The sequence below is a fragment of the Channa argus genome, chromosome 7 (assembly GCF_033026475.1).
Source record: "Channa argus isolate prfri chromosome 7, Channa argus male v1.0, whole genome shotgun sequence".
NCBI lineage: Eukaryota > Metazoa > Chordata > Actinopteri > Anabantiformes > Channidae > Channa > Channa argus.
This window is the reverse complement of record NC_090203.1, coordinates 21,519,385-21,546,742: the sequence shown is the minus strand read 5'-3', so window position 1 is coordinate 21,546,742 and position 27,358 is coordinate 21,519,385. Positions and strand designations below refer to the sequence as shown.

The following is a 27,358-nucleotide window of genomic DNA, read 5'->3' as shown; positions in this document are numbered from 1 at the left end:
TGGAAAACAGAATAACACAGTATTGTTGTTTACAGGCCTAGTGTAGAATTTTCACATAACAAAAAAACATTCAAGTTACCATCAGTGATGCTGTTGATGCCTCAGCACAAACCACACCTGATCATTTTGGAGGCCCAGATGACATATTGTTACACCTCCAGGACTGGTCACTCCCTTGCTTGTAACTTTTTTCATTTCGGCAGCTCCTCAATAATAATCCTGGATACTGAGTTCCAGCCTGTAGATGCGTCACCTCTGGGATAATCGGCGCAGGTCCCCACCCACACAGCCACATCCACCAGCCCTGCTTTGATGCCCTCACACAGCCCTTCAACTGAAGAGGAGAGAGAGAAGGCAGTGAATTTAGGGGAACACCCAAACTGTCTCCAGAAATGGAAATTGTTAATTGTTTAGTTTTAGGAGGCAGTTGTGAATTTTTCATAACCTATATAGAAGGGTGTAACTTAGCCACAACAGTTGATCCACAGCCGTTAAATAACCACATAAAGGAACAGTTATAGATTGGATAAACAGCTGGCCTGCTACGGCTAAGGAATTGGATACACAATCCCTTCAGACAACAGCTAATAGACTTGCCGCTTCAGGTTTTTGCATAAACTGTGATCACTTCATTTGTGTTCAACTGTTCAAGACATGGGCTGTAAATCAGTAAGCTTTAGTGAAGCTGGGAGACAGATTTTGTCACTTTGGATGAGGGCCACGCTAGCCCTCTAAGCTAAGTAAATTCCTGCATACAGGATCTGTTTTAGGCTAAGCTTTGCATTACTTCCAAAATCCAAAATTATATGTGACTCAGATCAGATTTTTTGAAAGTGTGGACAAATGAAATCCTGTTTTGTTTTTGTTTTTTAAAACAGACCTGTGCGCTTTTATTGTGCAGCTTTAGATCCAATTCATATCTGATCTCTGACAACGCAACCAGTGGCAGAAAAGTCAGAAATAGTGTGTTTTGCTTTTGCTGTCTGTGTGCAAATGAGTCAGTGTCTCATAGTCTGGTAAAAATAAACAGAAAACGGTGAGTAGAGAGTAATCATTGATGAGCAATTTTTGGATTTTTGGGACATTTGTAGAGAAACTTTGTTTAAGTCAAACTGCATTTTTTTTTTTTTTTTTAAATCAAGCTGTTTTTAAGGGAAATTGTCTGATCTGACCGGACTGACTTTGCTGTTGTTTTTATGGCTCACATTTCATATTTAATTTGCACATTATTTCCAAATCTTCCCTTTCCGTGGTAAAAAGAATTGGTTCCATATTGATAGCACATGTTTTTAGTACCTGCGGATGTTCTGTGGATGTTGATGGTTGAGTTGAGCTCAGGACTTCCTTGGTCTAAGTAGATGATTGACTCTATGGGCAGGGGTCCTGTACACTCAGCTCCATTAAAGGTGAAGAACCACCTTTGGCAGCATGCGTTCTTACACTTGAGTCTGAGCGACCCGCTGAATAGGACTCTGAGGGCGCTGTCTGAACGCAGCTTGGTGAATGTACAGTCCTGCAATGCATTAATATGTATTAAGCAGGCTGTATAACCTTGATTTGAATGTTTAAATAAACCCATATTCCTGATTGAAATGATGTATCACAATACTTACAGCTACTTTTCCCAGATCAATCCCATAATTTAGAGCGTTCCAGGCACACTGCTTGTAGTTTGGCCTCCATGGCTCCTCGAAGATCTCACTCATGCACTCGCCTTTCTCACCTTTGAGCCCATCCCGACCAGGGATGCCTGGTGTTCCTGGAATGCCATTGGCCCCCGGGTTACCCTCCCTGCCAGGGGTGCCTGCGGGCCCCTGCAAGCAGCTACCATACTGAAAAAAAAACAAAAACAAGGAAGAGCGTAGTGGAGGTGAAAGTTGACATGTGAAACAAAGGCATACAACAACATCAACAGAGACTATGTAGTTCTTGAACTTCCTGTTTCAGATTTTCTTTTTACTTCCTTTGAGTTAGATCCTTGTTTGGGCTGCATGCACCATGGGCACCAAAACGCTGCCATCCATTCAAGCATCTCACACACAGAAAGCCAGATTATACCTCATTTAAAAGTCGCATAAACAAACACGCTACCGCTAGGCTGAAATAAGCCCAAAAACAAATGTGAGCCAAGCTGAGGCAAAGCAATAAAACCAGCAACAATAAAGCCACGAAGTGAGTGTAAGACAGATTGTCAGTTAATGAGGAAGTGAAGGCTTGGTGACGGCCTAAATTAGTAGTTGTCTGGCCACACATCTATTGGCATGATTCACTGTCATCATGATGATCTTTAGGTATGTTTAAACATAAAACTGCATCTTACTCAAGCTGACTTAAATAGACACACAGAGACGACGGAGCTTGCCAAAGTCCACCACATACAGAGATAGACACAATGAAGATCCAAATAACTTTGTACGACGTCTTCTTCAAAGACTTTGACCAACCAACAGATTGCAGTGTGCAGATAAAATGTTAGAGCTTTTTGTGGGTTGGGTTTCAATTTTGGCTTGGCCTTTTGTGTCATGTAATCAGAACAGACATAAAGCGACACACAGAAGTGTGTCCTCACCTTTAAGCAAACAGCTGATGCCAAAAGGGTTCTGGGTTTTTGTTGGATTACTGTTGCCCTTTTTTCTCAGCATGCAGCTGAGGGGTAGTTACAGGGGGCATGTGGCCAAAATACATTAAGACAAAAGTAAAGTCCCCAAGCGAGAGTGAACACAGAACTTTTACTCAAGTTACTACAGTTTGTCCTGGCCCGAGTCTCTGGGGTGAGTTAGAATGATGTAAACTTGAAAAATGCCCAAAAGTTGGGAGAAAATGTAAGCTGCTGCACAACAGATGGTTGCGAATCTGTTTTAGCCATTAAGTGGCTTTGCTGGTGCAACCTGGAGAGATGGGACCTGACATCATCTCTCTAGAAAACCAGGAAGTCTGTGCTAAAACCAAGAGATTGGGGGATGGTATGTGTATGCAGTAATATACCTGGAATTTGCTCTCAACAAAAAGGGGACAAAATGTCTAAGCAATGGATAATATGTGGTTAAAATGTGGGCATAATGTGAATGCTGCATGATTTCAGGAAGGAAAAGTCTGCGTTTTTTGGAGACCTTTCAAAGCAGACTGATGAATGGAACCTCTGTGCACTTATCCATACAGATGACTTTTATATTAGCTGCGAGTGGGACTAGTGGCACTGCCTGCCTGCATGAATTACACTTTGGCTTGGCTCAATATTAGTAGCACACAGTTCATAACTGTAAAACAAGAGCATAAGGGCTGCATTTGCCCCAAAATGCTGAGTATTTCGTGCATTGGTCAATACTGAAGCAATGAGTGAAGCTCTTGAAGAGCATGCAGAGCACAGACAAAATAGTGCTTGTGTGATTATTACCATGGTATTGAAATAAGCAGACGTCTCTTCTCCAGAGTGCCTAGTGCAGTTGGGCTTTTCTGCATCATTTCCAGTGCACTAGATACAGATGGTAACATAGTCATTATATCTGTCTGCTGGGGTCTCAATGTTTGGTTCTCTAACTCAGATATGCAGAGTTTTTAGGAGTCCCAGCAAAATAAACGGCGCTTTTACTTTCATTTGACCCCCAGGGAATGTTAAAGAGGCAATCTGTCCACTCTTCCTCACTCCCCTTCCTCCAGCACAGATGTTTTTATCTGCACAAATGTGGATCAAATATTGGGAGTGATTAAAAACTAGTGAACTGCGGTTGTGGACATTGAAATTAAACAACAGAACCCTGCTTTAGTTATTTATAGTGAATCAGAACTTACCCAACAAACAAAGTGTAAATCCTGTCTTTGTGTTTGTGTGTGTGTGTGTGAGAGAGGTGGGGGGAGAAGCAGATAGATAACAAAGAAAGGCAGACAGACTGTATGAGCCAGACCAACTTCCTGTTTGGGATTTTTCTGTCCAATCAGTTTACTGGAGAGCAGCCAAACCTGGAATAATAGAGAACCAGGCAGCTGACCATACAATAGCCTTATTACAGCATCTGCTGCTGGGACCAGCTAATTTTGGTGACCACACTCACTCACTCACACTGCAAGCCCATATGTGGATGTGAATCAGCAAAGGAAAAGGAAGGGGAAAAAAAGTAATTTGGTTTTAAGCAAAAAATGAGTTGTTTCAAGCAACTTATGGAAAACAAGCCGTGGCACGAGAAAAGTCATTATGAGTTAAAAGAACATGGACATGCGATGGGCCTTAAACACACCGAATACATCTCCAATATAAAATAACATTACTTTTCAGACATGGTTTTTAGTGATTTTCGGGAAATACGAACGACAAATCGTGTTCATTTATCATTAATGCAACGCTACACATCTGCTCACTGAAGGGATCGGCTTGACAACTACATTATCTAACTTACCTTGTCAGCGTCAGGATCCTTTCGGTATCCCCTATTTCTCACCTTTTCCACGCCGTAAAGAGGTAAAGCCAAGAAGAGGAGCAGCAGCAGGCGGGCAACAAGAAGAGTCATCATCACTCAGCAGACAACTGTGCGCGATCTGAGATGCGAGGCGACGGCTTCACTCCGACCCCAGTCAGTGTTAGTCAGAGAGGGCAGGACAAGCGAGGAGCAGCCAGTCAACTTGCAGAAACGTAGTCAAAGGGAAAAAACTCCCAACATCCCTGTGAGATTTAGTATGGGCACTATAAGCGTGCCAGAGTATAAATAAGCCATTTCCGAGCAGACTGTGTGCAAACTCTTTGACATGTGAGCATGTGACTGAAGTAAAATCTATACTAAAATGATCATCATTATTAAAAAACATTTTATTGAAAAGATACATAAATGTAAAAAATAAAATAAAAAAAGAAGACAGCTCACGGACCTGTGTATATCGTTTCATAGACTGCACCAGGTCTCAATACAACATAAGCAAAACCCCCTATTTCCATGTCAACACAATGATATACAGTAGAAACAGACTGACAGAGATTCCCTTTGAATTAGTGTTACTGGACGTGGGACTCCCAAATATAAAAAAGGTTAAAAAAAAGGAAGACAGCAAAATGCACAGAAGAGCATGACACATATTGAAATAAATCACAGAGGCTGTTCAGGAAATATGTGGTCAGTGCCCCATACGCTATACACAAGCCCTGAACGAACCCACAAATTCTCTTTTTGTAGTTCATTTATGACTATTCATACTTAATCATTAGTGGTTTGTGCTTATAAGGACACATAGTGCAAAGCCTGTTTGATTTGTTTCCTCAATATGATTTAAAATCATTTACACGTACAGCAAGAACAGACATATACATCACACATGCAAAACATCTGTAGGTCCTTTGAAGATGAGGAACTACTCAAACCAAGACACATTCTTGTAGAAAACTATAAAGCTATACTTTATCCAAATTCACAGGACACGTCTTTGAAGACATCTGCTTATTAAGAGTTTGTACAACAGAAACATAGAAAAAAAGTGACAGCACATTTCTTAAGAAAATATAATAAAAATCTAAAATGGCAAGATTAAAAGTATTCAAAGGCATTCAAAAGTAGCACATATTATATTACAAGATGACAGACCACTTTTCCAGCAAGACCAATAAGACATAAAACCACAGAAAGACCCTTAATTTGAACGTTTGGTAATATCATGACCTTTAGACAAACCTCAGTGTAGTGACTAGTCCAGTGAAAGACTAAGGAACTAAGAACTGAATATTTACATAAATATTGCATTTGCTTACTAATATGCATTTGTTCCTCTTAGCTACCAATCTACAAAACAGTAGACCTAATACTTGCTATAAAATTAAATGACCCTTGGTAGTTTTTAGTTGGAATACAGCTGTGCTGGCAAAACATTCAGGTGTAGGCTTAAAAGCTCAATAAAGCTCAAAGACACAGCTGCTACCCGAACTAAATAATCCAAAACCTTTATCCTCTCTGCTAAAACCCACAGATTCTGGTCCAGCATATCACCTTTACAATACTCGAGGTATGTTACATTTTGGTGGCAATCAACATTCACCAATTAGAATGTAAGAAATACAATCATCTGATGTATGGTGCTTACATCATGTATCAGACATCAATCAATCAGCATCAGCTGCAACTGTCATCTCAGTGGTATCAAGGATGGATGGTTGAACGGAGATACAGTATTTCAGGTTTGAGCACCTCAGCAGCTGTTTGTGTCCTTTGTGTCCTTGCTCTCCTCGGGGACCTTGTGCACCAGCTGGTGAGTGGAGCCTTGGATGCCACTGCTGTGTGGTAGGTTCAAAGCCGGATATTGCTGAGCAGTGGGAACCTGCCGGGCCTCTGATAGCTCGTTCCGTGGTGTCATTCTAAACAAGCCAGGACACATCAGAGGTTACTGGTGGTTATTAATTTTACCTACACTGATCAGCTATAACATTATGAGAGGTGACGTGACTGTATAGTCAGATCCAGTAGAAGAGTAACTGGAGCTCAAAAAGCTAATGCTGGTTTCGATAGAGAGGTGTCACAACACATGACAGCGTTTTGCTTAGGGGTTTGTGTGGCTGCAGACCAGTCAGGGTGCCTATGCTGACTTGTGTCCTCACCCGAAATCACCCACATGCATCTACGTGCATGTGAGCATGAGAAACTGGACCACAGAGCTATGGAAGAAGGTGGCTTGGTCTGTTGGATCAATCTTTGTTTTACATCATGTTGATGACATGTGCGGCCAAATAATTAATCCTAATATCAGATTCCACTCTAGCTGGTATAACCATTTGTTATGGACTTGATTCCTCATCTCCCAGCTCTGCAGACCTAAGTACAGAAACAGGTTAAAGCTGGAAGTTTTTTTTCTTAAGGCAAAGCACAATGTCAGCATTTCACTGTTGTACCCAATACAGAGCCGAATAGACTAAAGACAGAACTCTGACTACAAAGTAATCTAGAAATCTGCTGATAATATGAATATGAATTTTTAAAAAAAATGGTATAGTATTTAAACTAAAGTTAACTAAAGTGTTTACTGTATTCTATTTACAGTAAATTTCCATCACAGTATATCAATCAGAAGGTTTAAATAAATCCCTGCAGTGCATACTTTGTCATATTTGTTTGTTTAAAGTGAAGATGATTGAATAAAATATTGAAATATATTTGATTGATGAATTTAATTTTTAATCTTTAGTGAATTAATTATTATGTTTATTGAAAAATAAAAAAGCGCTTAATGGGAAAATAATCTATAGATTAATCCATTAATAAAAAAAAAGTTGGATACACAAATAGTTGACGGTGTTGGCTTGGCCTCCAAATTCTTCAGATCGCAATCCAATTCAACCTCTCAATTTACAGGATTTCAGGGAACTGCTGCCTTCAAAGGTGTCGAGTGCACGCTCAATACTAGACAGGTGGTCATAATGTTATGGGTGATTGGTGAGAAATACCTACTAAAATAAATATAAATATATATTTATATTTATATTAATCTAAAGAAGAATAGACAACCTAAACACAGCTCAGGTGCAATAGAAGCTTCTATTGTCTTAGCATGTAAAGTAGTGCAGGTAGTAAAAGTCTAACAAATGTATCTTGCACCTTTCTCACTTACCTCCCATCTGTGACTCTCTGCACACTCTCTGAGCGGCTGCTGACTTTACTGGAGCTCCCACCTTTGCCACGTCTCTCTCCTCCTTCCCTCTCCCTGTCCCTCTCGCCCCTCCTAGAGCTTCGGCTTGAAGTGCCCCGGTCCAGGTGCTCCCTGGCTGAGGCCTCAGACACAGAACCTTGCACACGGTGTTCGTGATTGCCTAGCGCAGAGGTTCCTTGATTGGCGATGGAGGCACCGGTCGGTGTAGTGCCTGTGCTAGTGCCCATGGACTTGGAGATGACCTTAAGCTTGTGGGATCTCGGGTTGTAGTGCTTCTTCTTGTGCTGGACACGGCTGTTGTGCTTGAGGAAGAACTCACAGGACTCCTGGAGCACCCGGCGGCTCTCACTGATGGGACTGTGGGTCACAGAGCATAAGCAAAAATGCTTATTGGAACTACTGTTCAATTTCTAATGGAAACTGAATGTGAACTGGCCTTACTCTCTTTTGCGGGTCCTGTTGAAGAAGTAGGCCCACTCAGAGCATGTCTTTTTGCTGCCGACCCAGAACACTGCAGATATTCCAACCACCAGTGTCATCAGGTACTTCACCAAAAACAGGGAGAGGTCAGGACGGTCATGCTCTGTTGTCTAAAACAAAGAGGACAACAACAAGTTTGCAAATTAAATGGTAAATGATCACACACACACTCACACACTGATGGGGAAGCTGGCCAATTCTCACAGGGAGCAGCTAAGTCGTTGTTAAGTGCTTTGCTCAAGGACTCAAGTAAAATTCCATTAGAAATATAGCAATCTATGCTCCTTTATATGTGGCTAGCAAACAAACCAAGTCAATGAATACAAACTAACAACTGTGAGTTAGAAAGCGTTTTACAAACGGAGCTACCTTGTAAGAACAGGGGATGCTGTACTCTTGACAGCGGTCGTTGATCCAGGTATTCTCCCAGGTGCTGCGGTGACTCTGCTCATAGGTGTAACAGGCTAAAAGTGTGACAAGTGGGACCAGATAGAGGCAGCTGAACACAGCGATGCGGATCATGAACTTCTTCAGCTTCTCCTGGTTGCGTTCATCATGCTGAATGACCTGCCTGACGTGGTTGAGAGACACGATGCCTGCCAGGATGAGGAAGAGACCGACTATGACGCCTACGCACAATGGAGCCAAAACAAAGTAGCGCAAAGCATCTAGGTCGTAGAGTCCCACGAAGCAAACGCCGCTGATGCTGTCCCCTTCAACTTTGTTTAGAGCGAGCAGCATGACAGTGAGAGCTCCTGGGATCCCCCAGGCAGCTGTGTGAAACCAGACCTATAGAAGAAGGAAGGACACAAGACAACTAAGGAAGAATATTTTCAACAGCACAGACCATTATCCTAGCTGCAAATTATCAGCTTTTAATATAATTTTATTTGCTATGTTCTTTTTTCTTGAAAACCTTACCGCTTTCTTCTCTATTGCCTCACAGCTCCACTTGGGTCCAGCTGCCAGGAACCAGGTGATGGTGAGTATGACCCACCAGACAATACCAGCTATGGAGAAGAAATAAAGGAGCATAAAAAGCAGAGTGCAGCCTTTGCTCTGAGAGCCGAGCACCACTGTCTCCACACCTGCAGTGTGAGAGGCTTTGGCACAGGCTGCATTGTTCCCCAGCAGGAAGCCGATGAAGTATACGAGTGAGACAAAGCTGTAGCAGACGGCGTAGAAAATGATTGGGCGCTCAGGGTAGCGGAAACGCTTGACGTCAATGAGGAAAGTGAGGAAGGTGAAGAGCGTGGCTCCTAGACATATGATGGAGCACACACCGATGAAGCTCTTGGCAAATTCAATGTCATGGGGTTTGAAGTACATGTTGGAGCAAGGCGGTGCACAGTCCTGGGCACCCAGGAATGATGAACCGTGGCCCGGTGTGGTCTTTAACTGGAGAGGGCACCAAAAGCCAAGGTCCCTCTTGGCTGATAAGGTGATCGCTGGGGTGGTTGCAGGAAGCACTGAAGCACCAGGAGAGCTACACGGATCTAGTCTACAGAGTAAGAGAAACATAACAGGATAATGGATTGATTAGGAATTGTTTCCAATTCTCTTATGGACTGTCTATAATTGAGGTTTTCTTACTTGTCACACTGTAGCTCAAGAGGCCAGGTGACGCCAAAGATTCGGATGCTCTCCTTGCAGTCGGACATAACGGCCTCGCACTGCTCTCGACACGGACGGATCACATTGTTGTCTTCAGTGCATGCCGGGATGAAGGCTTGGCACAGGAAGCGGTGGACGTCTGGAGAGCAGTGCAGGTTTACCAGGGGCATGAAGGGCTGCGGGGATTAGACAAGTGATGTAAAATGAACAGTGTTCGTGACATGTGCTTCTTTACCTGAACAAGCACACACATACGGAAATGTTGATAATGGGTTACAAGTCAAAGGCTGGAAATCACTGCTGTACACACAGCACCAATTTTATTTGGCTGAGCTACGGTGCTCGACAGCGCCGCACAAAGGGGCCCATTCACTAGCTGGGAAGCATATTCTTCTGTTTCAACACACTGGTCAAGAGGCTGAAGAATGAGGAACGGGGGGTGGAGCAGGGGTGGGCAGAATTGGTGGCAGGAAATGAGTGAAGGGATGTTTGGAAACACATGACAGGTCAGGGAGGTTGGAATGCACAGAGCTGCTGACAGGCTGAGGAGCCACAGTGTGTCTACAGGCTGTGTAGATTCATCAGTGGCACACAGACCTTTAACCAAACAACTCCATCACAGTTAAAGTCAAGATTGTGTCTAATTTGTTGTTTTTGTGTAAATGTAGACTTTGTAACTGTGTTTAAAATGGTAAATATTCTGTTTATATGGCCCTTTTATCCAAAACCCTTTACAATGATGTTTCTTATTCACTTATTCACACACACACTGACACACCAATGACAGCGGTCCGAGCTCCCCTGACGCACCAGGGGAAAGATGCGGGTCAGTGTCTTGCCCAAGGACATTTCCACATGTAGCCAGGGGGGACCAGGAGTCATATCAGTGACCCTGTGGTGTGTATAAACGACTGCCAAGCAGAAAAAACTCCAGAAGACTCTCCGAGCTGTGCTGTTCTATCCTTGCAGATATTCACCTCACACAACCATCCCCACACTTCCATGAGCAGGCAGAGTGCTCTCATTCTAATCTGCCGAGGTTTGAACAAGAAACACACATTCACTCTAACGCAGGCTACTACTCAATGTTTCCTCTAGTTTTCCCCTTCTGAGATTTAGTCTGGCAGTAGGCCCATGTACGTGGGGCCAGAGCTTGCCCCCTCTGACAGTAAGTTTTCTTGTTTCTCTCCTGTGGAGGTTCCCGGAATCCTTGTCAATGAGCTACCCGTTGCTCAGTACGCTGACCTTTATTTGCTTTACAGTTACTGTAAAAACTGCCCTCATTTCAGAAACCTTCAACCAGCTTCGGTAGTATTAAGTCAAGCTCACTTGGTTTTAAAGGCCAAATCCTCTGCAAAGAATATCACAGGAAAGTACTTCAAGGATTAAATTATTTGAATAAAATGTCTAGACACTCGCTTTTCAAACTTTTAAGACCATCCACGTTTCCTGTCTGTTGCAGTGCGTCAACTGGCCATTCCCTTCTCTTTGTATTCCAGCCGTACCACTTCAATCCTTTCTATTTAAAGCTAGCAAAGACACGCAGAATTTGGGGCCGAGGGCGGAAAAAGGTTCGCCCTCCCTCGGAAAATCCTACTGATAGGCTGGACTCAGAACAGAGTCGAAGTCTGCTTGATTACAGTGTCAGGGCTTTGCGATAAATCACTACACCCCTTCAAAGAGAGCTATGCATGCGATGCAGGCCTCAGAGTCTAGGCCTGACACCTGAGAGATGGGGACTGTGGAGGTAAATGAGTGAGTGATTAACTGAGAGAGAATACTCATTGTGGTATGCAGGATACGCTTGAACTGGGTGTGTCCCTCCCCTTCCTGCGGGAATCAAAGGCTCCTCACAAAAAAGTCCGTGTCAAAGTTGCCTGTGAGCTGCTGTGAAATAGGACGCCTGTAAACCTTTGCCAGGTGCTACACAAAAGACTCCTTCAACAGATCACCGTTCATGCTCAGTACTCTGACACCGAATGTGTGTAACCCAAAGCCTGGCGTTCAGGAATGCTAGGAGATCGGACACAGTCAGAGTTCTACGCAGAACACAAGACAACACTGCACGGAAGTGTTGTAGCCCCATAGTTAGACAACACAGAGGACATCTAAGGGAAGAGACAAATCTAAAGCCACTTACTAAGCAGTTCATAATGCACTAGCAGGACAGTATAAACCCATATTAAACTGCAGCTCTTGTGACAACGCCAGCTTCCCATATTGGTTTACTCCCTGAGAAATACCTAAAAATAAGGTGATACTATAAATATTTTTAGTGCCTCACCACACAGTTGTTGCACCAATTACAGTATAAGCATTGTTTGTTGGAAATTGGTGGAAGAATTACACTACACTAATGTCAGGTTAGCTGTAACAGCAGATAAATATACATTTCATAAATATGTGTACGTTTTCTTGTTTTGTTTTTTTACAAATTTTAGTTATATATTTATCTGCATTTTAAGCAAAACAGATTTAGATTTCCGTTGAACTGGTTCATTATTTGTCTCCCGTGGGAGAAATTTGTTTCGGATAAAAGTGCAGTGCTGCAGTGAAATTCAAAAACAAATAGATATACATAAAACATACATGTGGTTCTAAAACATAAATAAATAGATATGCATAAAACATGCATGTGGTGCAAAGAACATACACGACTTACATTAGCTACATTAGAGGCATCAGTTAAACAGGAGACAGTAGATGCTCAGGAATCAGCTTAATGTTTTCTGCAGCATCAAGTAAAATAGTTGTAAAGCATATTGAACTTCATTTACTACTACAGTAAGCATTTCCTCAAATTGTTTCCCTGTACAGTGTGTAACTACTGTCTTCCCTAGTATGTCGTCGGTATAAGATTGTCGGTATTTATTGTGCATTTCATGTAAGAAGACATGCTTTAATCCACATCAATTCCCACCCAAATATCAATGTGTGATGTATAAATTTGAAAAAACATTATTAATGAGGGGGGATCGTTCAAAGTAAGAGCACATATTCATACTTATCCTATTTACAACAATACCGTTTATTTACTGTGGGAGGGGGGCTGATAACCATTACAAAATAGTACTTAAGTATTTAAAGTTCAGTGCACTTCTAAAAGCTGAGAGACACTGGCATTTATAGACTGGAACGTAGAACGGATGATAATCATATTCAGCTGGATATTCTAGATATTCAGCTTTAATCATCGTTTCTCTTCTTAAATAACAGGGCGATATAAATACATCTCTCCATGGAAACACAAACTAATGAGTTTTTAAGGTGGGTCTGCAGCTGTTATACCCTTTTATACAAAGTTCCCCCTTTAAAGAACTTTGAAGCTGGAAAAATCATCTTACCGCAAACTGTTACCATCAAAGATATTCTGTTTCAAGTCCAGTTGACTGTTCAAATTCCAAATTCATTGTATTTATAATGTTTGGACTCTATTGACTATTGGCTAACCCAACACCACAATTCAATGCAAGTATAGTGTAAATATGTAATACATCTGACCACTAAATGAATAACAAAAAAATGCCACACGATATTTTACAGACTGTTTGATCAATCTGTTCACAGGGAAAACATGTTTTCTTGTCAATTGATTCAACTGGCAAATGCCCAACAAGGCCAAAACTGGCTCCTACTGTAAACGCAAAACCGATTTATGTAATGAAATATGAACTCACCTCCATGTGGCTGGCTGCAATATCCTGATCATAGTGCTCCATCATGTTGGGAAAGAAGGTCATATTGTAGGGCATACCCCAGCACCGATGCACTTTGATGGGCTCACAGGTAAACAGGCTGTGAGTGGTGCAGCTTCCCACCCATAATAGAGGCAAGTACCACCACAGGGGTCCTGGCATCAGCATTTCCACAGCTGTCTGAGAGTGAGTGTATGCTTTTTGTGTAAAGTAGGACAGGTTTCTCTCTGGCTCAGACTGAGGCTATCTTGGCCTGAATGTTGAATTCCCCTGGCTCACACTGTCATCCACATTTTACTCCCCCTGGGGACATCTCAGTGGAGCAGGTGGGCGTTGCCGCAGGTAACACTCTCCCATCAGCCCCCTCTTGGGTCAGAATGTGCCTGTGGGTCACAGATAAATATCCCTGAAATGAAAGATATTATACTAAATTTCAAAGGGTTGTTCTAGACCACAACCCACAATTCATGAGGATTTGTTTTTAGGAATTCCCGTTTTTGAGAACGTTTTTGAAGTAGGTTATTACTACATTTACTGCAGACTGACTGAAGCCATATCTTGAAACAGTAAATCATACTCTACAGCCTGTAATCACACCATCACTTTAAAGAGAAATCGCACTTAACTACTTTGCATTTTCTTTTCTGTGCATCCCTACAGGTCCCTTGGGGTCCTCGGGATCCAGTTTGGTAAGCCCTGTTTAAAAATGCATCAGGCAGAGGGTATTAAGCGACCAAAATCCAGTATATCCTTTTGCATTCTTTAAGTGCATGCTTTTACTTGGGGAATGCTAAAGATCCAGACTGCTTCAGTAAAATGAGTCCCAGCTTGTTGATGCATATTAAACGTGTGTTACGCTTCTCATCCACATTCAATCTTGAATGCCTGGGAAAGCTTAATACTTAGATAGAAATCAAAGTATCACGTTTAGGTTTTAATTGGGGCCCCTTTGTTTGTTTTTTTCTCATATTCCTCTCATATTCTGCATACTCAGATCGGAAGTTATATTCTTTACAGACCAAGTGGAATATGACAATGTTTGCATAAAGATTTGGTCTTTGACTAAGGAGATAAGTAGCTTATGTTGGCCCTTGAATGATTTTGATATCACTGTGAGTTTACCTGTTACCACATCACTGTTCATTGTTGATAACCACTTCTTCATAATGCAGACTGCAGCCTTTTAAGTCCTTACAATAATCATCTACACAAGGTTAGCAACGTTTTGGTGGCACGGCAGCATAAACTTAGAATGTTACCGATGAATAACAATGCGCTAAAAGTCAGCATAAACGGGAGCAAAGCAAATAGCTGCAAGTTACCACCACTACTTTAGCACAACGATCATAACTGTAGCCTACAAGTTAGTAAAGATTTCATTACAGAACAGCATTATTACTTCATATGTTGTATGTCTAAAGGACGTTCAGCGCAGGCAGGAAAAGCCGTTTCCCCGTAAAAGGAAAACCCGTTTCTGGAAGAGGGCACAGTAAACATCCCTGCCTATGTGGCTGCCATGATCCGGGGGCCCGAAGCAAGTTCGGTAGCAAGAAGAAAGTTAGGAAGGCAGGAAAAACCCAACCATAGAGACTTACCCTTCCCTGCCGAGGTGTTCATGAAACAGCTGTCTACATACACACTCCTTGGAGCGATTGTGTTGGGAATTTGGTTGCGTGTTTCCTGAAAAGGCTCAACTACAGTCTATGTGCTGTGGCTGCTCTGGAACTGAGGCTGCGTTCAAGAGATTCCCGAAATATGACATTTGGGTTGTAAGAGCAAAGGAACCGATGTGTCGAGATAGAGAATGTTTGTCAAAAGAAATCACATGCAGGACCTGTACATGGTCGGACACGCATGCAAACGTCTTCAGGGTAAAATTCAGCAAACTACAGTCTCAATGCAAATTGTGACCAGTGAAAACGCATAAATAAAACATGAGCGAAGAGGCAGAAGGCATGTGAACGCAGCATGCGTGCCCCTGCCAAGTGAGGGACAGCCCCAGACTGCAGCTATTGTATGGATCTGTGACATCGGACTTAGGAAGGTTTATTTGGAAAAGTCATTTTTTTGGTTAACCTTGAACTTTTGTTACAGCAGGGTTTGCAATCACCTCTTTTGTCCAAAGATGACGATTGGATGAGGTGACGGTGCTGGTGTATAGTTTAACACCACTTAACACCACTACATGGAAGACACTGAAAATTTAGTTTTGCAAGAACTAAAACCGCAGTGGGCGCAGTGCTTTTTTGGAGACTTAACAAAGGGTTTATAGTTATGACAAAAAAAAAAAATGCCACAAGTTTTTAAAGCAATATATAATCCCACAATCCACAAGAATAATTGAGTTGAGTCTTAACACACATGCCCGCTGTGGGGTGTTTTCTTATAGGCTATTACTCAGCCATTACTCCAGAAGATATTAATTTAATCACTATTCATCATGTTGTTTTCTATCCCCTGTTAATCCTACGAGGACCTCTGGTGTCCCACAGGCGCCCATCGGACTGTGTGCAGTGAACATGTCATGCAGTCGCACATTTGTGCCGTGCTCCACTTGTCCACCAGGGGGCGCGGCGCACCCTCTCCGCCTTAATTCATGTGACCGCCGTGGAGGCGGGGTTATGATGTGACAACTGAGGTGCTACAGTGTAACCAATAAAGTGTCCGTAATAACCGTGCGCATCTCACCGCGGTTGCGCTCCCTCCAGTCCTCTCGCTACGGATGTTGAAGCGAGACCAGCCTCGGACATAAATGACATTTGTAACGGAGGTGCCGCCGAAGGGGACGGGGCTGAACACGTTCATATGAGGTACGTAAGCTCACGGTACATTAAGATAAGAGGACGCTGGATACAGTACATTCCTGCAAACCCCAAAGGTGCTCGAAAGACACTTTGCTGGAGAATGTATGAGTGCGTGCGCTGCGATGGATGCAACAGGATTATTATCTCTTATGTCCTCCGGCCCCTTAGTTTGTGGACCGAGGCGCTGGCCTGTTGCTAGGAGACCTTGTGACAGCTGAGGGATTTTGAAAAGTAATAGTTAATGGAGTGATGGTGGCTTCTTACCTGGCAACCCAAACCTTCCTCCTTCTCCTCAGTTCAATTGCCTGCGAGCAGTTTGTTTTAAATGCTATTATTTCTTGTGCGTAAAAGACATTTGCCTGTGTGGTTGTTCAGTCAGGAGATTACCAGGTTTTGCAGAGAACAGTGACCCAATTGTTGTGATTATCAGATCCTAAATGTGTCCGTGTGTGTGTGTGTGTTTCTCTGAGGTAAAATAGATAGGAACTAATATGATATGCCATTTATAAGCACAGGTTCTTTTCTGTGAAATAGGCATATGATAATTAGGACAACTTACTGTATAGTGAGTGAGTAGTCTCAATCAGAGTATCCAGAGCAGCTTGGATTTCAGAGTGCATCTGTGCTGACCTCTGTTTGTCTCTTATGTTGCTGGGCATTGTCTCACAGGAGACTGTTGGATATCAGATTCAGGTGTGTAGCACATTATGTCAAGGTTGTAGCTACAGCAAAAGGACTTGGTGTAATTTGGACTCCCAGCTTGTTTTGAGAAGTGCTGAGCTTGTTTATTTCCCTCTCTGAAGTCTAGCTACCTGTGGTTGACACAGTACCTGTTCTGCACATGAAAAACAACTACAATAACTGTCAGAGGCAACGCCGATGTAGCCGAAAGAAGGCAGAAGTTGGGATTATCAGGTGCGATCTGCAGTTGCGTCCCTTCATACGTTGCACAGGAGGTTGTCACAGTGAGTCGAGTTGGACTGAATGAGGCTGACGTGCTGTTCTGTCTTTTCAGGCGGATGCGTGTGCTGAGCAAGGAGACTGCAGTCTTCAGGAGCCACAAAGCACTTTGTCTCCACCTCCAACGCCATCTTCTCTTCCTTTGTCTGGGGGAATGCCTTCTGAACCCAGCCTCAGGTAGTGTCGGTCTCACACTTCCATACTTCCTGAACTTACTCACACAAACAAAAAACCAACCTTACTGAATTGATCACTTCATAAAATGTAGACAAGGAGCCATTTACTTATGGGGCCAAGAGCACTTCTCCTTATTTTAACTTAAGTGAGATACGGTCAATACTTTGTTGGCCAAAGGTTTATCTAGTGTGCTGTGTTTATCCTGCTACTTTTCTATAAAAACAGAGCTTCCATTCATCCTATCACACTGTTTCTTATCACTGTATTTATGTAGTGGAGGTCAGACAAAGGTAAACCCACTTGTAAGAGAACAGCAAAAAAGCAGAACAAACCTGAGTAAATAATGTCTTTGTTGGAAACTATTTTCAGCTGTCGATTCAGCGTATCAGTAAGTATTTTCAACATAATATATACAGTGGGTTGCACTGAGACTAAATACGGTACAATGGCCACGTGCAAAGATGGAGCATCACCCGGTGCAATTGGGGGCCACTTTAATTTGTTTTTACTTGTTTTTAAAGCTAATTGGAGTTTCATGGGACATACAGTTAAGATTGATTTATTGTTTGTCTTGATATTCCCACGGGATTTGTTGACTGTGAGGCAATATAATGAGTGTGACCAGCCTTATTTAAAAATTTCTGGCCACTAGAATCCACCTTTAATCGTTTTAATGCCACAGTTTACTGAATTTTAGACATGACTTTGGCAAAGCCAGTGCTAAAGTTAAAACAGACAATGATGCACCGCATGGTACAAGAACATAGTGGGTTTAAAGCACAATTCCACCTGTTTCATTTATGAGGTTAGTTTACTATTCATCCTCTGAAAATATTGTGTTGTGAATTCTGACAAGACATGGAAAGGAGAGTTGAACACAAATATGCTCTATGGTGCATTCTGGAAACTTTAGAATGAGAACGTTGGAAAAACTCAAGCTAGTAGAATAAAATCAGAATTTGCTGCTTTAATTTTAATCTTCTTTTTCTTTTATTTCAAGATGGTCAAAGTGAGATGCAACATCACTGGTAACCCTTTGAAAGTGTTTAATTTATCACAGTTGTCAGCTTAAAACTGATCAAAAATACAGGATTAAATTCTATCTTTATATATTTCCATATAGCTTATTCCTCACGATCATAATCATGGGCACTGAAGGCTTTGATCCCTGCTCAAATCCCCCCCATCCATTTCTCCATCTCTGGGTTGTAAAATTCAGTCATTTCCTTTCCCTCTCATCCTAGCAAGGCAATTTTTGGCCTTGGCTCTACCTCCAGCTCCAGAGTCCACTTACCAAACAAACAGCTTGACTCATCATTCATCCTACCTCTAGCCCCCAGCACGCACACACGCGCCCACGCACACCCGTTATTCCCTCTGTCTTACAGCCCGTCACCATGAAGGTGACAGACCAAGCCTCCTGGCACACAACAGCATTTAGAGTGACGGCCGGGACTGTAAGTGGACAGAGATGGATTTGGATGGACGGGGTGGTGTGCTGCTGATGGATGGGTACAAGCAGGAAGGGACTGAGGATGGCTTGGAAAACAGTGTATATTTTCTGCTACATGGGTCCACAGCGCACAGTCCATCAGTCAGTCTGACACACCTTATCACATATGTTTTTTGTCTGACTTGAGAACAGTGAGACATATACTGATGAGCGTGGGGACCTAATCGAAATACCAGTCAGAGCTTAAACTAGAATTCTCTTGCTTCAATACTATCGAAAAATTCCTAGGGAGTAAATCTCACCAGTATCAGTGAGTTAATAATCATATAATCATGCACCGTTCACAACTGACTTGCAATTGTCCATTCTGCGTTAAAATAATTGTATTATAATATTTTTTGTCGGAATGGATGTGGCAATCTGGTGACCTGGAGGTTCCAACTTCATATCTTTCACACATTTTGATTCATTGATATGTGAGCAGACAACTGTAAGTTGTGGTAAACATATTTATTATGATGTTGTAAAACTAATTTAGATGTAAAAATGCCACAGTGATGAAAAATCAACTAACTAGACTTGTAGTATAAAGTGTAGTGTCATTTTCTTTTTGATAACATGGATTTTATTAAATTGGTATAAAAACGTATTGTGTAGGAACATGTATCAAACTCAAAGTGTTTTTAGTGGTACTGGAATTGAAACCTTTCAACAAAGGCTCAGCTTATGGCAGAATTTATAGTAGCAGCAGTTGGTAGTACAAGTAGTAGATCACAAAAGTGGCAAGTCCACCTGCCATTTTGGTGAAGGCCAAGACGTGGTTGCGTATGAATCTCCACAGACCTTCAAGTAGTACAGTACGATTAATGCATGATTAACATTAGGATAAAGCTTTGTCTCCTCCAGCTCTACGTCAACTACATGTGCTCTGTGTGTTACAGTAGCTGTAGGGAGATGCTGACAGGACAGAAGCTCTGCCAGTCAAAGTCCCACCAGGACTCTGTCCTCTCTGCCCTCAACCAGCAGAGGAAGGATGGTTTGCTGTGTGACGTCACCCTGGTGGCCGGTGAGCAGAAGTTCCACGCCCACAAAGCTGTCCTTGCAGCATGCAGTGATTACTTCAGGGTGAGTCCTGAACCATGTTGTATACCTTGAAAATTCTTGTATGTTTTGCACCGGAACATTCATAGCTCAACATAAGACTTCTTTGTTTTGAACTGGACTATCAAGGGGATATTTGCCATTCTAAAAAATGCTGGTATGGGGGCTGCTGTAAGCAAAACTTCCCCAAATCATCATGCGGACAATGATCCGCTGTGGCGACCCTGAACTCATGGGATAAGCCGGAAGAACAAATAAATAAATAAATAAATAAAAAATAAAAAACTGGTATCAGTCAGGCAGTGTAGCCTGTTGCAGAATTGTTAGAGGTGACAATAATGTGTTATGAAAGCATCTTCTGGGATGGTGGATTGTTAGAACTGTCTCACACTGCAGCTGATCCTGTCGGAAGAACCCCATTAGCTCGGGTAATTAATGAAGTGGTAAAGGTTCCCCCACTAATCTAAATAATACTGTTTTAAGTTGTCAACAGTACAAGTATTGGAGAAACTAAAAAGTAGATCTGGTCAGGCGTAAGTGCACGGATGGTACACAATATGACGCACTGACCGTTTCAATCTACATCAACAGTGCCACAGCCGATTATTGTTCACAAGCCCACCTGGATGTAGCCCCGGCGTTTACTTTAGCACTGTGTCCTGCCCCGGCTTCAGGTAAACCTCACATGTCGCTTCAGGTAGACTCCCGCCGTCAGACAGCCAGACAGGAGATTTGCTGAGATGGGCTGCACAGGGAAAAGTGGACTGGTGAGATTTGATTTAGAGACACTGAGCAGATTAGAAAGTCAAAATTAATCCCTCTTGAAAATGAGAGGCAGATTAAATATGTCCAAGTTGCCCAGGGATTGCCCGATGTGTGTGTGTGTGTGTGTGTGTATGTGTGTGTGTGTTTAAGTTATTTTTACTTTTCTCTGCTGAGAGTTGAGGGTGGGCGAGTCACACTCCTCTCCTCCATTGTTCGTCCGCTTCACTTTTGTTCTCCTTTTATTCTTCAGTTCCATTTTTAAACGTTGCTCTTTCAAGTCCCAGCTGATCCGAGCAATACTGTTGTTCCTGCACTCGGATTATTAGATCTGTCTGCTCCAGTAAGGAAGACAACTCCGTCCTCTCCCCTGCTCCTCTGTGCGGTCTTAATAACATTATCTTCAGTTTGTCATCTGACTCCACTGCTGGGTTTCATTTAGTTCATTTACTGAGGAGATGACGGTGCCTCGTGTTGTGAACAGCCACTGTGTTCTCTGCCTCTGTGGCTCTTTCTTTCACACTCAGACAGACAGACACCCTCATGCACACATAGCAGTGATTACAACGCGTTATCTGGCCCAGCAGACATGAGTGATTGTAATGAAATACCTGACCAAGCGTGAGTTGTTTACCTGGGACTTGTCCTGAACGTGTCACCTGCCTCCTCCACTGCTGTCACGTTACCGAGGCGCCTGGACAGCTCAGGGAGATGTGGCCAAATCGGTCACACCAGCATCACACGCCACCTTCAGCGAGAGCGCCCACATACACAGACCCACTAGTGTCTCCTTGTTTTCTTTGCCATGCAGATAAATGTCTGCTAGGCCTGCAGCAAAGACACAAGTCAACATATACAGAAGTCTGATAATGTCTTTACCCCTTTATAAAGACGTGTTATTTTGAGTAGGAGAGTACCTCATTTAGTTTTGCCCACTGCGCCTTATTTGATCTACGGCACATAGATCCCAGATGAGATCCCAGATTTAATTGGAATTCATAGAAGAAGAGTGGAATATTTTCAACCTAAAATGTTGTGGTCATTTTAATATTATGAAGATCCTTGGTATAGAGAGAAAACATGCAGTTTGCAAAAGTGCAGAAAAGACCCAGAATAATTCTTATAAAAGCAAGTACGTAATAATCAAGTCACCAATAATGATCAAATAACAACAGTAACTGTAAAAACGTTATGGAAGCTGAAACACAAATCAAATAAGATCTGTTACTTGTACAGGAGTTTGGGGTGTTTCCCATCAGGCCGATGTCACATACAGCATTCAGCCATAGTCGAGTGCTATAATTTTATTTTAAAATAAGGTTGGAATCTTATTCAAGACAACGTTATCTAAAATTAATAACTCGAACAGCGTTTGCTGAATTAGGATCAGTCTGAATTTTTAAACAATGTTTAAACAGGAATTGATTGCTGCAACATTCATCTAGTATCCGACCTCAGACAAACATGATAAGAATTTACAACAAGTTATTATAGAGACAAAAATATAATTCTGTTAAACACCTGGAATCTTTGTAAACTTTTCTCATTCCTTGGTATGATGAGGGTTAGATCTGAAGAAGAAGAGCAGTGGCACAGAATACCAAGAGTTGCAGATTCAGTCCAGAACCACTGGTATGTACGTTGGCACGTTGGAAAATATGAATTTTACGTGTAGGATATCAACTTCGGTGACACACCTTCCTGTTAATATAGCCACCAGCCCTGCAGTGAGCAGAGCTCTGTGGCTCTCTCCTCGATCTATAACCCAAGTCAGGGGATCCATCCATCAACGCCAGTATTTCCTCAGCTCCTCCACCAAGGTCAGGACTATTCATGCAGGAAGCAAACAGCTTCTTCAATCTACCTGCTCACTTGTGAACACACGCTTAATAGAGAAGTAAACCTGCAAAGTGAAGACAGTCTCTCCGTCACATTCACTCTACTTGTTACTTTCTGCCTATGTCTGTATCCAAGTTTCTGTGTTTTACACGCACTGCATACACTGACCACAGCTCAGCCACCATTACACCCCAGGTTTAGCCACAGGCTCTCCTATATTCAGTGGACCAGTGGATTTTTAATTAGCACAGTGGTGAATCAACGAGGCCGACCGCTGAGGAGGGAAGTGCAGGCCTCGATTAAAACTCAGCGATGCCTGAAGTTGACACGCTCTCACACATCATATTGACAATACAAAGGGACTATCAGAGGAAGTCAGTGCCTGGTTAAAGTTAATGTGTGTGATGATTCAGAAAGGATCAGATGAGGTTGGTGAGGGATGTTGTTTTCATGACAGATGCATTGGAACGGGTTAGCCCGAGGTCCTGTGAGCTTTATAACGTAGTTGTACACTAGTATCTCGGTAGAGATACTGCATTGACTGTGCTTCAGGCTGCTAATGTGATGAAGATATGTGAAATTGCAAATTACAGTAGCTCGATCCCTATTGTTAAGGAAGAAATCCTTTGTGGGAAGAGATGGTCTACAGGTCATTTTCAAGAGTTACTGATGCTGTCTGTATGTCCCATTACAATTTGGGGAAGAACTGGGGCTAAAAATGCTGCATCGCTGTCGAACATGTCTGCAAACCAGTCCAGCTGCAGTTTACATGCATGTACAGTTATTTTGGCATGTCCACCAGTATTGATATTCTGTGCTCCCAATAAAATCTCACAAGTTCCTTTATATTTGGCACGGGGTTCATTCAGATTTATGATAAGAAAATAATGCGATTTTTGCCTAATCCAGAATGCGGCAAACAATGCAGTTTAACTTTAACCCATTTCACTAAGCCACACCTTGTGGTCTGTGTCAATACATCACATTAAGCATATGGCCACCTATCCGGATACGACTGGGGCAGTGCAGCGGGTATGCAGCAAACATGTTGCCACTTAAAACAAGAATCAGTGTTGAGGTATTGCAATGCCATGAGCCTAATATTCCAACATACTCCAACATTATCAGGTACAGTTAATTAATGGACATCACGAAATTCTTTGGGCCAGAGATGAGAGTGACACACATGGCACAATTTCAAAGGATCAGCAAAAATAAAAACATGAGACGCAAGTAACAGACATATGTACACAAACAAAGAGGCCACAGTGAAGACGTACATGCTGATAGATCAGGACGGAGCCGTCATAGATAGCAACAAATGACTGGCAGTAAAGCACACTGCACAGACTGTGTGGTAGATGTTTAGTGCTGACAGAGTTTAATGCACAAGAATACAAATAATGCATGTGTGCAATAGTAGTTTCAGCAGCAGCAATAGCCCAGTGGCAGTAAAGATGGGCTAATAGCACAGTTCTCCCATGCATCAGACATTCACGAAAAAATAAATTGTATGATTGGAGTAATGGGGGGGGGGGGTGATTTTCAGCCTTATGTCTACTTTGAAGCCAACAGGAGCTTTATGTCTGGCAACACCACTGCATCATCCCCTCATAGTGTGACACCAGTCAATAGCTTTGATTAGCGAGCTGTAAGCTGGACTCACGCACAGCATGACCAGACTGCAGATGCTGCATTCGCTGCTTTGATTTCACATGGCGTTTGGCGTGCACACGTGTAACTGTGTGTGTGTGTGTGTGTGTGTGTGTGTGTGTGTGTGTGTTGAGCATGAGAGAAGGACAGAAAGACAGAGAGGCTGTATGGGAGAAAGTACCAATTGTGCTATTTATTTCTGCTGACCTCTGAGGCCAAGGTAGGCAAATCAATGATATCAATACAGAGGGGCTCTGGGATGTTGTGTCTGACAGGTTTTGATTAACTATAAGGCCGTTTTTTCAGCACATACACACACAAAACGATTTCTCAGTCCGGTAATGCTGTAACAAGTTACAGATATAATATGATCAGCGCACAGAGTCAACAGAGTCAAGGACTGGAAGAATAAAGCTGTATTGATTTTACCATCAGTACCCATGGATACTGGGAATGAAATAGCCCAGGGTCTCACTTCTTTGTCTGAGATTTATTATTTTAGGTAAGAAAATGCCAGATAAAATATGATGTTATCTCCTCACCTGAACTCCATGTTTTGGCAATGTGTCAATCAGGCCATGTTCAGCTTGTGCATGGTGGAGAGTGAAGCCGACGAAGTGACTCTGCAAGGAGTGACCGGTATTGGACTAAAGCACGCTTTGGACTTCGCCTACACTGGACAGGTGAGCAGAAACACCAGCCTGCACAAACATAATTGCCCACTGAAACTTTACTATTTGCATGTGGATAGAAGTCCCCACTAATGTTAGACCTATCACTGTTGGACCTGTCTCCGTCCTTGAATCATACTCTTTCCCAAGCAACGAGCAGATACTTTACTGCTTAATAAGCTCTAACTCTATATTGTTATTTCTCACAGGCCTACAATACATCAGCTGGTTGATAGGCAGTTTCATTTCAAGGCCACATCCTGGCTTGCAGCTACTAATAAGCAGCTGCTTTAGTATGAGGACATTTTCCACACATGAAAGTGTGACCTGTCTTCAAAGGAAAGAAAAAATGTTTTCAGTATAATCAGCAATGAGGGCACACTACATGTTGAAGTTCAGACCAGCATCCTAGAACCACCTTCACCCATAGACACAACATAGACCTCTGGAGCAAGCAAACACAATTTGTCTAACACGTTTGACATTTATTTGTGATAGTCACAGACGCAGCCTTAATCCATCGTGATGGGCTTGTAGCCAGCATGTGGCTGATTGAGGGGAAAGTATGATTCTCCTGCTTACTTATTGTTAGTATTACTAACACTACTTTGTTACTGTTAGAATATTTTATCGTGTTTGTAGATTACAACAGTGCATAATATCTCCAAAGCAAACCAAATGATTTGCATCCAACTCTCTTTGCAAAGAGCTACAACTTACCACTGTTAGGACACAAAGTATCGTTCAATCGAAATTACAGTTGCAAAAAAGTCTAAAGTATGAGAAAAATGGAAATAAAAGAGAACGCGCTACTGCCAGCAGTGTGCAGGTGCAGGTGCTGTATTAGATTCTGGCCTCCATAATTCAGTCACTGCTCTGTCTGGTGAACATTTTCCTGGGAACTAAAAATCACAAATACGTACGTTCATTTTTTAAGAAATCAGAAATGCAGAGCCCAGTATTTTCATTTCAATGATTAGCAAGGCAGTGATGTCAGTGGGGTCACAGTGCTTCTAATCCCATAAACGAAAAATAAGTAACCTATATGATCATGCACTTGACATCTTTAGTGCCAATAATGTACTCGGTCCAGTGAGCACAGCAGAAGATTAAGCAGTGTGCTGGGAGGTCAGGAACTTTGTAATTACTTCTAATTTTATTTCCACCGTGGAAATGAGCAAAGAGTGAGTCGGTTAAGCAGTGTAAAGTAGGTCAACAGCAGGCTTGCAAGCCGCCCTGCTTTGGTTGGCTCAGCTCCTGTCTGCCCAGAGGAGATGATAGCAGATGAGATGAGGGCAATATGCTTATCCCCACACCGTAAATAATGACCTACTAAAATCCTTCAGCCACATGTCATAGGCCAGTAGGGTGAGTGAAAGTACTTGGTGCTACAGGACGCCCTCAGACCCGAGGTCTTTTAGGAGCTTAACTAACTGTTAGTTTGTACTGCATGCCAGGACCCCAGCAGATATCTCCATTCATTAAATACTTGGAACATCCTGCGGTGTTTTGCTTTCATTAGCCACAGACATAAAATATCTAAGACCGCTATTTTTCTGAGGGTACATATATAGGTCAGATCTTGCTTGGAAGACAAATATATTCTGCCATCTTCTTTGATTTTGGTCTTCTCCTCTAGGTAAAATCTCACAAGTAGCAAATGCAATAAATGTGAGTTTACACAAGAACTCACTGTACTCCCACACTGAACCAGCCGTGCTGTTATAAAACTGACTTCTGCTGTGTGAGGCTGAAGTGCTCTGGCTGTAGTGGGCCTCTGGAGTGGAGAGATGAGAGCAGGACATAAAGAGCAGTCACGTAGAGTTATTATAGTTATTATTTTTGGTTTTTCTTCATAGCTGCTGCTACCTGCTGATGTGGATTAAGTAAAGAAGAAAAGGAAAATATATAGTATTTGTTGTTTCGACCACAGGCTTCCTCACCAGCAAAGCTTGCTGTGAAGTGTTTTGGCAAATATTTGATTATTCCAATCAAATTTCTTGATTACAAATCATGTGCTCAGCAAAAAGAATCAAATGTGTTTCACATTCATGTGAAGAAAGTAGCGAGCAAACCTGTTCTATTGAGATGTAACCCAAAAGCTGCTTTTGCTGTTTTCAGAAATGTATTAATAACGATTAATAATGATGCTCATGAGTGCTAGTAAACTATGTTTAGCCCACTGCTGTATCAACACTAGTGAGAGGCGAGGGAGACAAATGATGAAGTCATTTTTCTCACTTTCACCACTGATGCAGTCACGGCTCTGTGGCTATGTAGGGCAGAGATGCTAAATGGATTATCAAAGGTTTGTCCCTGCCTTTGAAAACCAAACTGAATGTCATTTGGCACAGGTGAGTGTAAGCAGCTACATAATGCACGTCGAGCCCTGATGATCATTTCAGTGACTAATGGAATATTTGCATTAAATTCTCCATGTGGTCCTAGTTAGTTTTCTCAGACTAGATACAAAAACAGGGCAGTTTATTTTCCGCACGACACATGCTACCTGGCTGTGCTCCCCAGTACCTGGGA

General features: G+C 42.4%; 3 protein-coding genes across 12 annotated transcripts in view; 1 reads left to right on the top strand and 2 right to left on the bottom strand.

Annotated features, from left to right (window-relative positions):
- Positions 1-74: 74 nt before the first annotated feature.
- On the bottom strand, positions 75-4,594 carry LOC137130439 (collagen triple helix repeat-containing protein 1-like). Of its 4 annotated transcripts, none has more exons than XM_067510601.1 (5): positions 4,392-4,594; positions 3,395-3,472; positions 1,614-1,832; positions 1,297-1,513; positions 75-334 (listed from the first exon to the last, which is right to left on the bottom strand). In XM_067510601.1, exons 1-5 carry the CDS (start codon positions 4,503-4,505, stop codon positions 192-194), a joined length of 771 nt encoding a protein of 256 aa, XP_067366702.1. In that variant the 5' UTR covers positions 4,506-4,594; the 3' UTR covers positions 75-191. The 4 variants fall into 4 exon arrangements, with proteins under 4 accessions (XP_067366702.1, XP_067366703.1, XP_067366705.1 ...); XM_067510602.1 differs by having other exon boundaries at positions 4,434-4,593; XM_067510604.1 differs by lacking the exon at positions 3,395-3,472 and having other exon boundaries at positions 4,434-4,591.
- Positions 4,595-4,780: 186 nt separating this feature from the next.
- Positions 4,781-15,156, bottom strand: LOC137130436 (frizzled-6-like). Of its 3 annotated transcripts, XM_067510598.1 has the most exons (9): positions 14,999-15,143; positions 14,030-14,099; positions 13,386-13,786; positions 9,688-9,884; positions 9,016-9,595; positions 8,464-8,883; positions 8,056-8,204; positions 7,576-7,971; positions 4,781-6,328 (listed from the first exon to the last, which is right to left on the bottom strand). In XM_067510598.1, exons 3-9 carry the CDS (start codon positions 13,569-13,571, stop codon positions 6,163-6,165), a joined length of 2,094 nt encoding a protein of 697 aa, XP_067366699.1. In that variant the 5' UTR covers positions 13,572-13,786; positions 14,030-14,099; positions 14,999-15,143; the 3' UTR covers positions 4,781-6,162. The 3 variants fall into 3 exon arrangements, with proteins under 3 accessions (XP_067366699.1, XP_067366697.1, XP_067366698.1); XM_067510596.1 differs by lacking the exon at positions 14,030-14,099 and having other exon boundaries at positions 14,999-15,156; XM_067510597.1 differs by lacking the exon at positions 14,030-14,099 and having other exon boundaries at positions 13,386-13,809; positions 14,999-15,154.
- Positions 15,157-16,016: 860 nt separating this feature from the next.
- klhl32 (kelch-like family member 32) overlaps positions 16,017-27,358 on the top strand; it is a 23,398-nt gene continuing 12,056 nt past the window's right edge. Inside the window, exons 1-5 of one of the 5 annotated variants that reach the window (XM_067509068.1) lie at positions 16,018-16,213; positions 17,016-17,122; positions 17,223-17,344; positions 19,739-19,922; positions 24,728-24,835. In XM_067509068.1, the coding sequence (XP_067365169.1) occupies positions 17,322-17,344; positions 19,739-19,922; positions 24,728-24,835 (315 nt within the window). In that variant the 5' untranslated portion in view covers positions 16,018-16,213; positions 17,016-17,122; positions 17,223-17,321. Of the gene's footprint in view, positions 16,214-17,010; positions 17,123-17,222; positions 17,345-17,407; positions 19,923-24,727; positions 24,836-27,358 lie in introns of those variants that run through there. The other 4 variants (XM_067509067.1, XM_067509069.1, XM_067509066.1 and 1 more) reach the window with 4 other exon arrangements.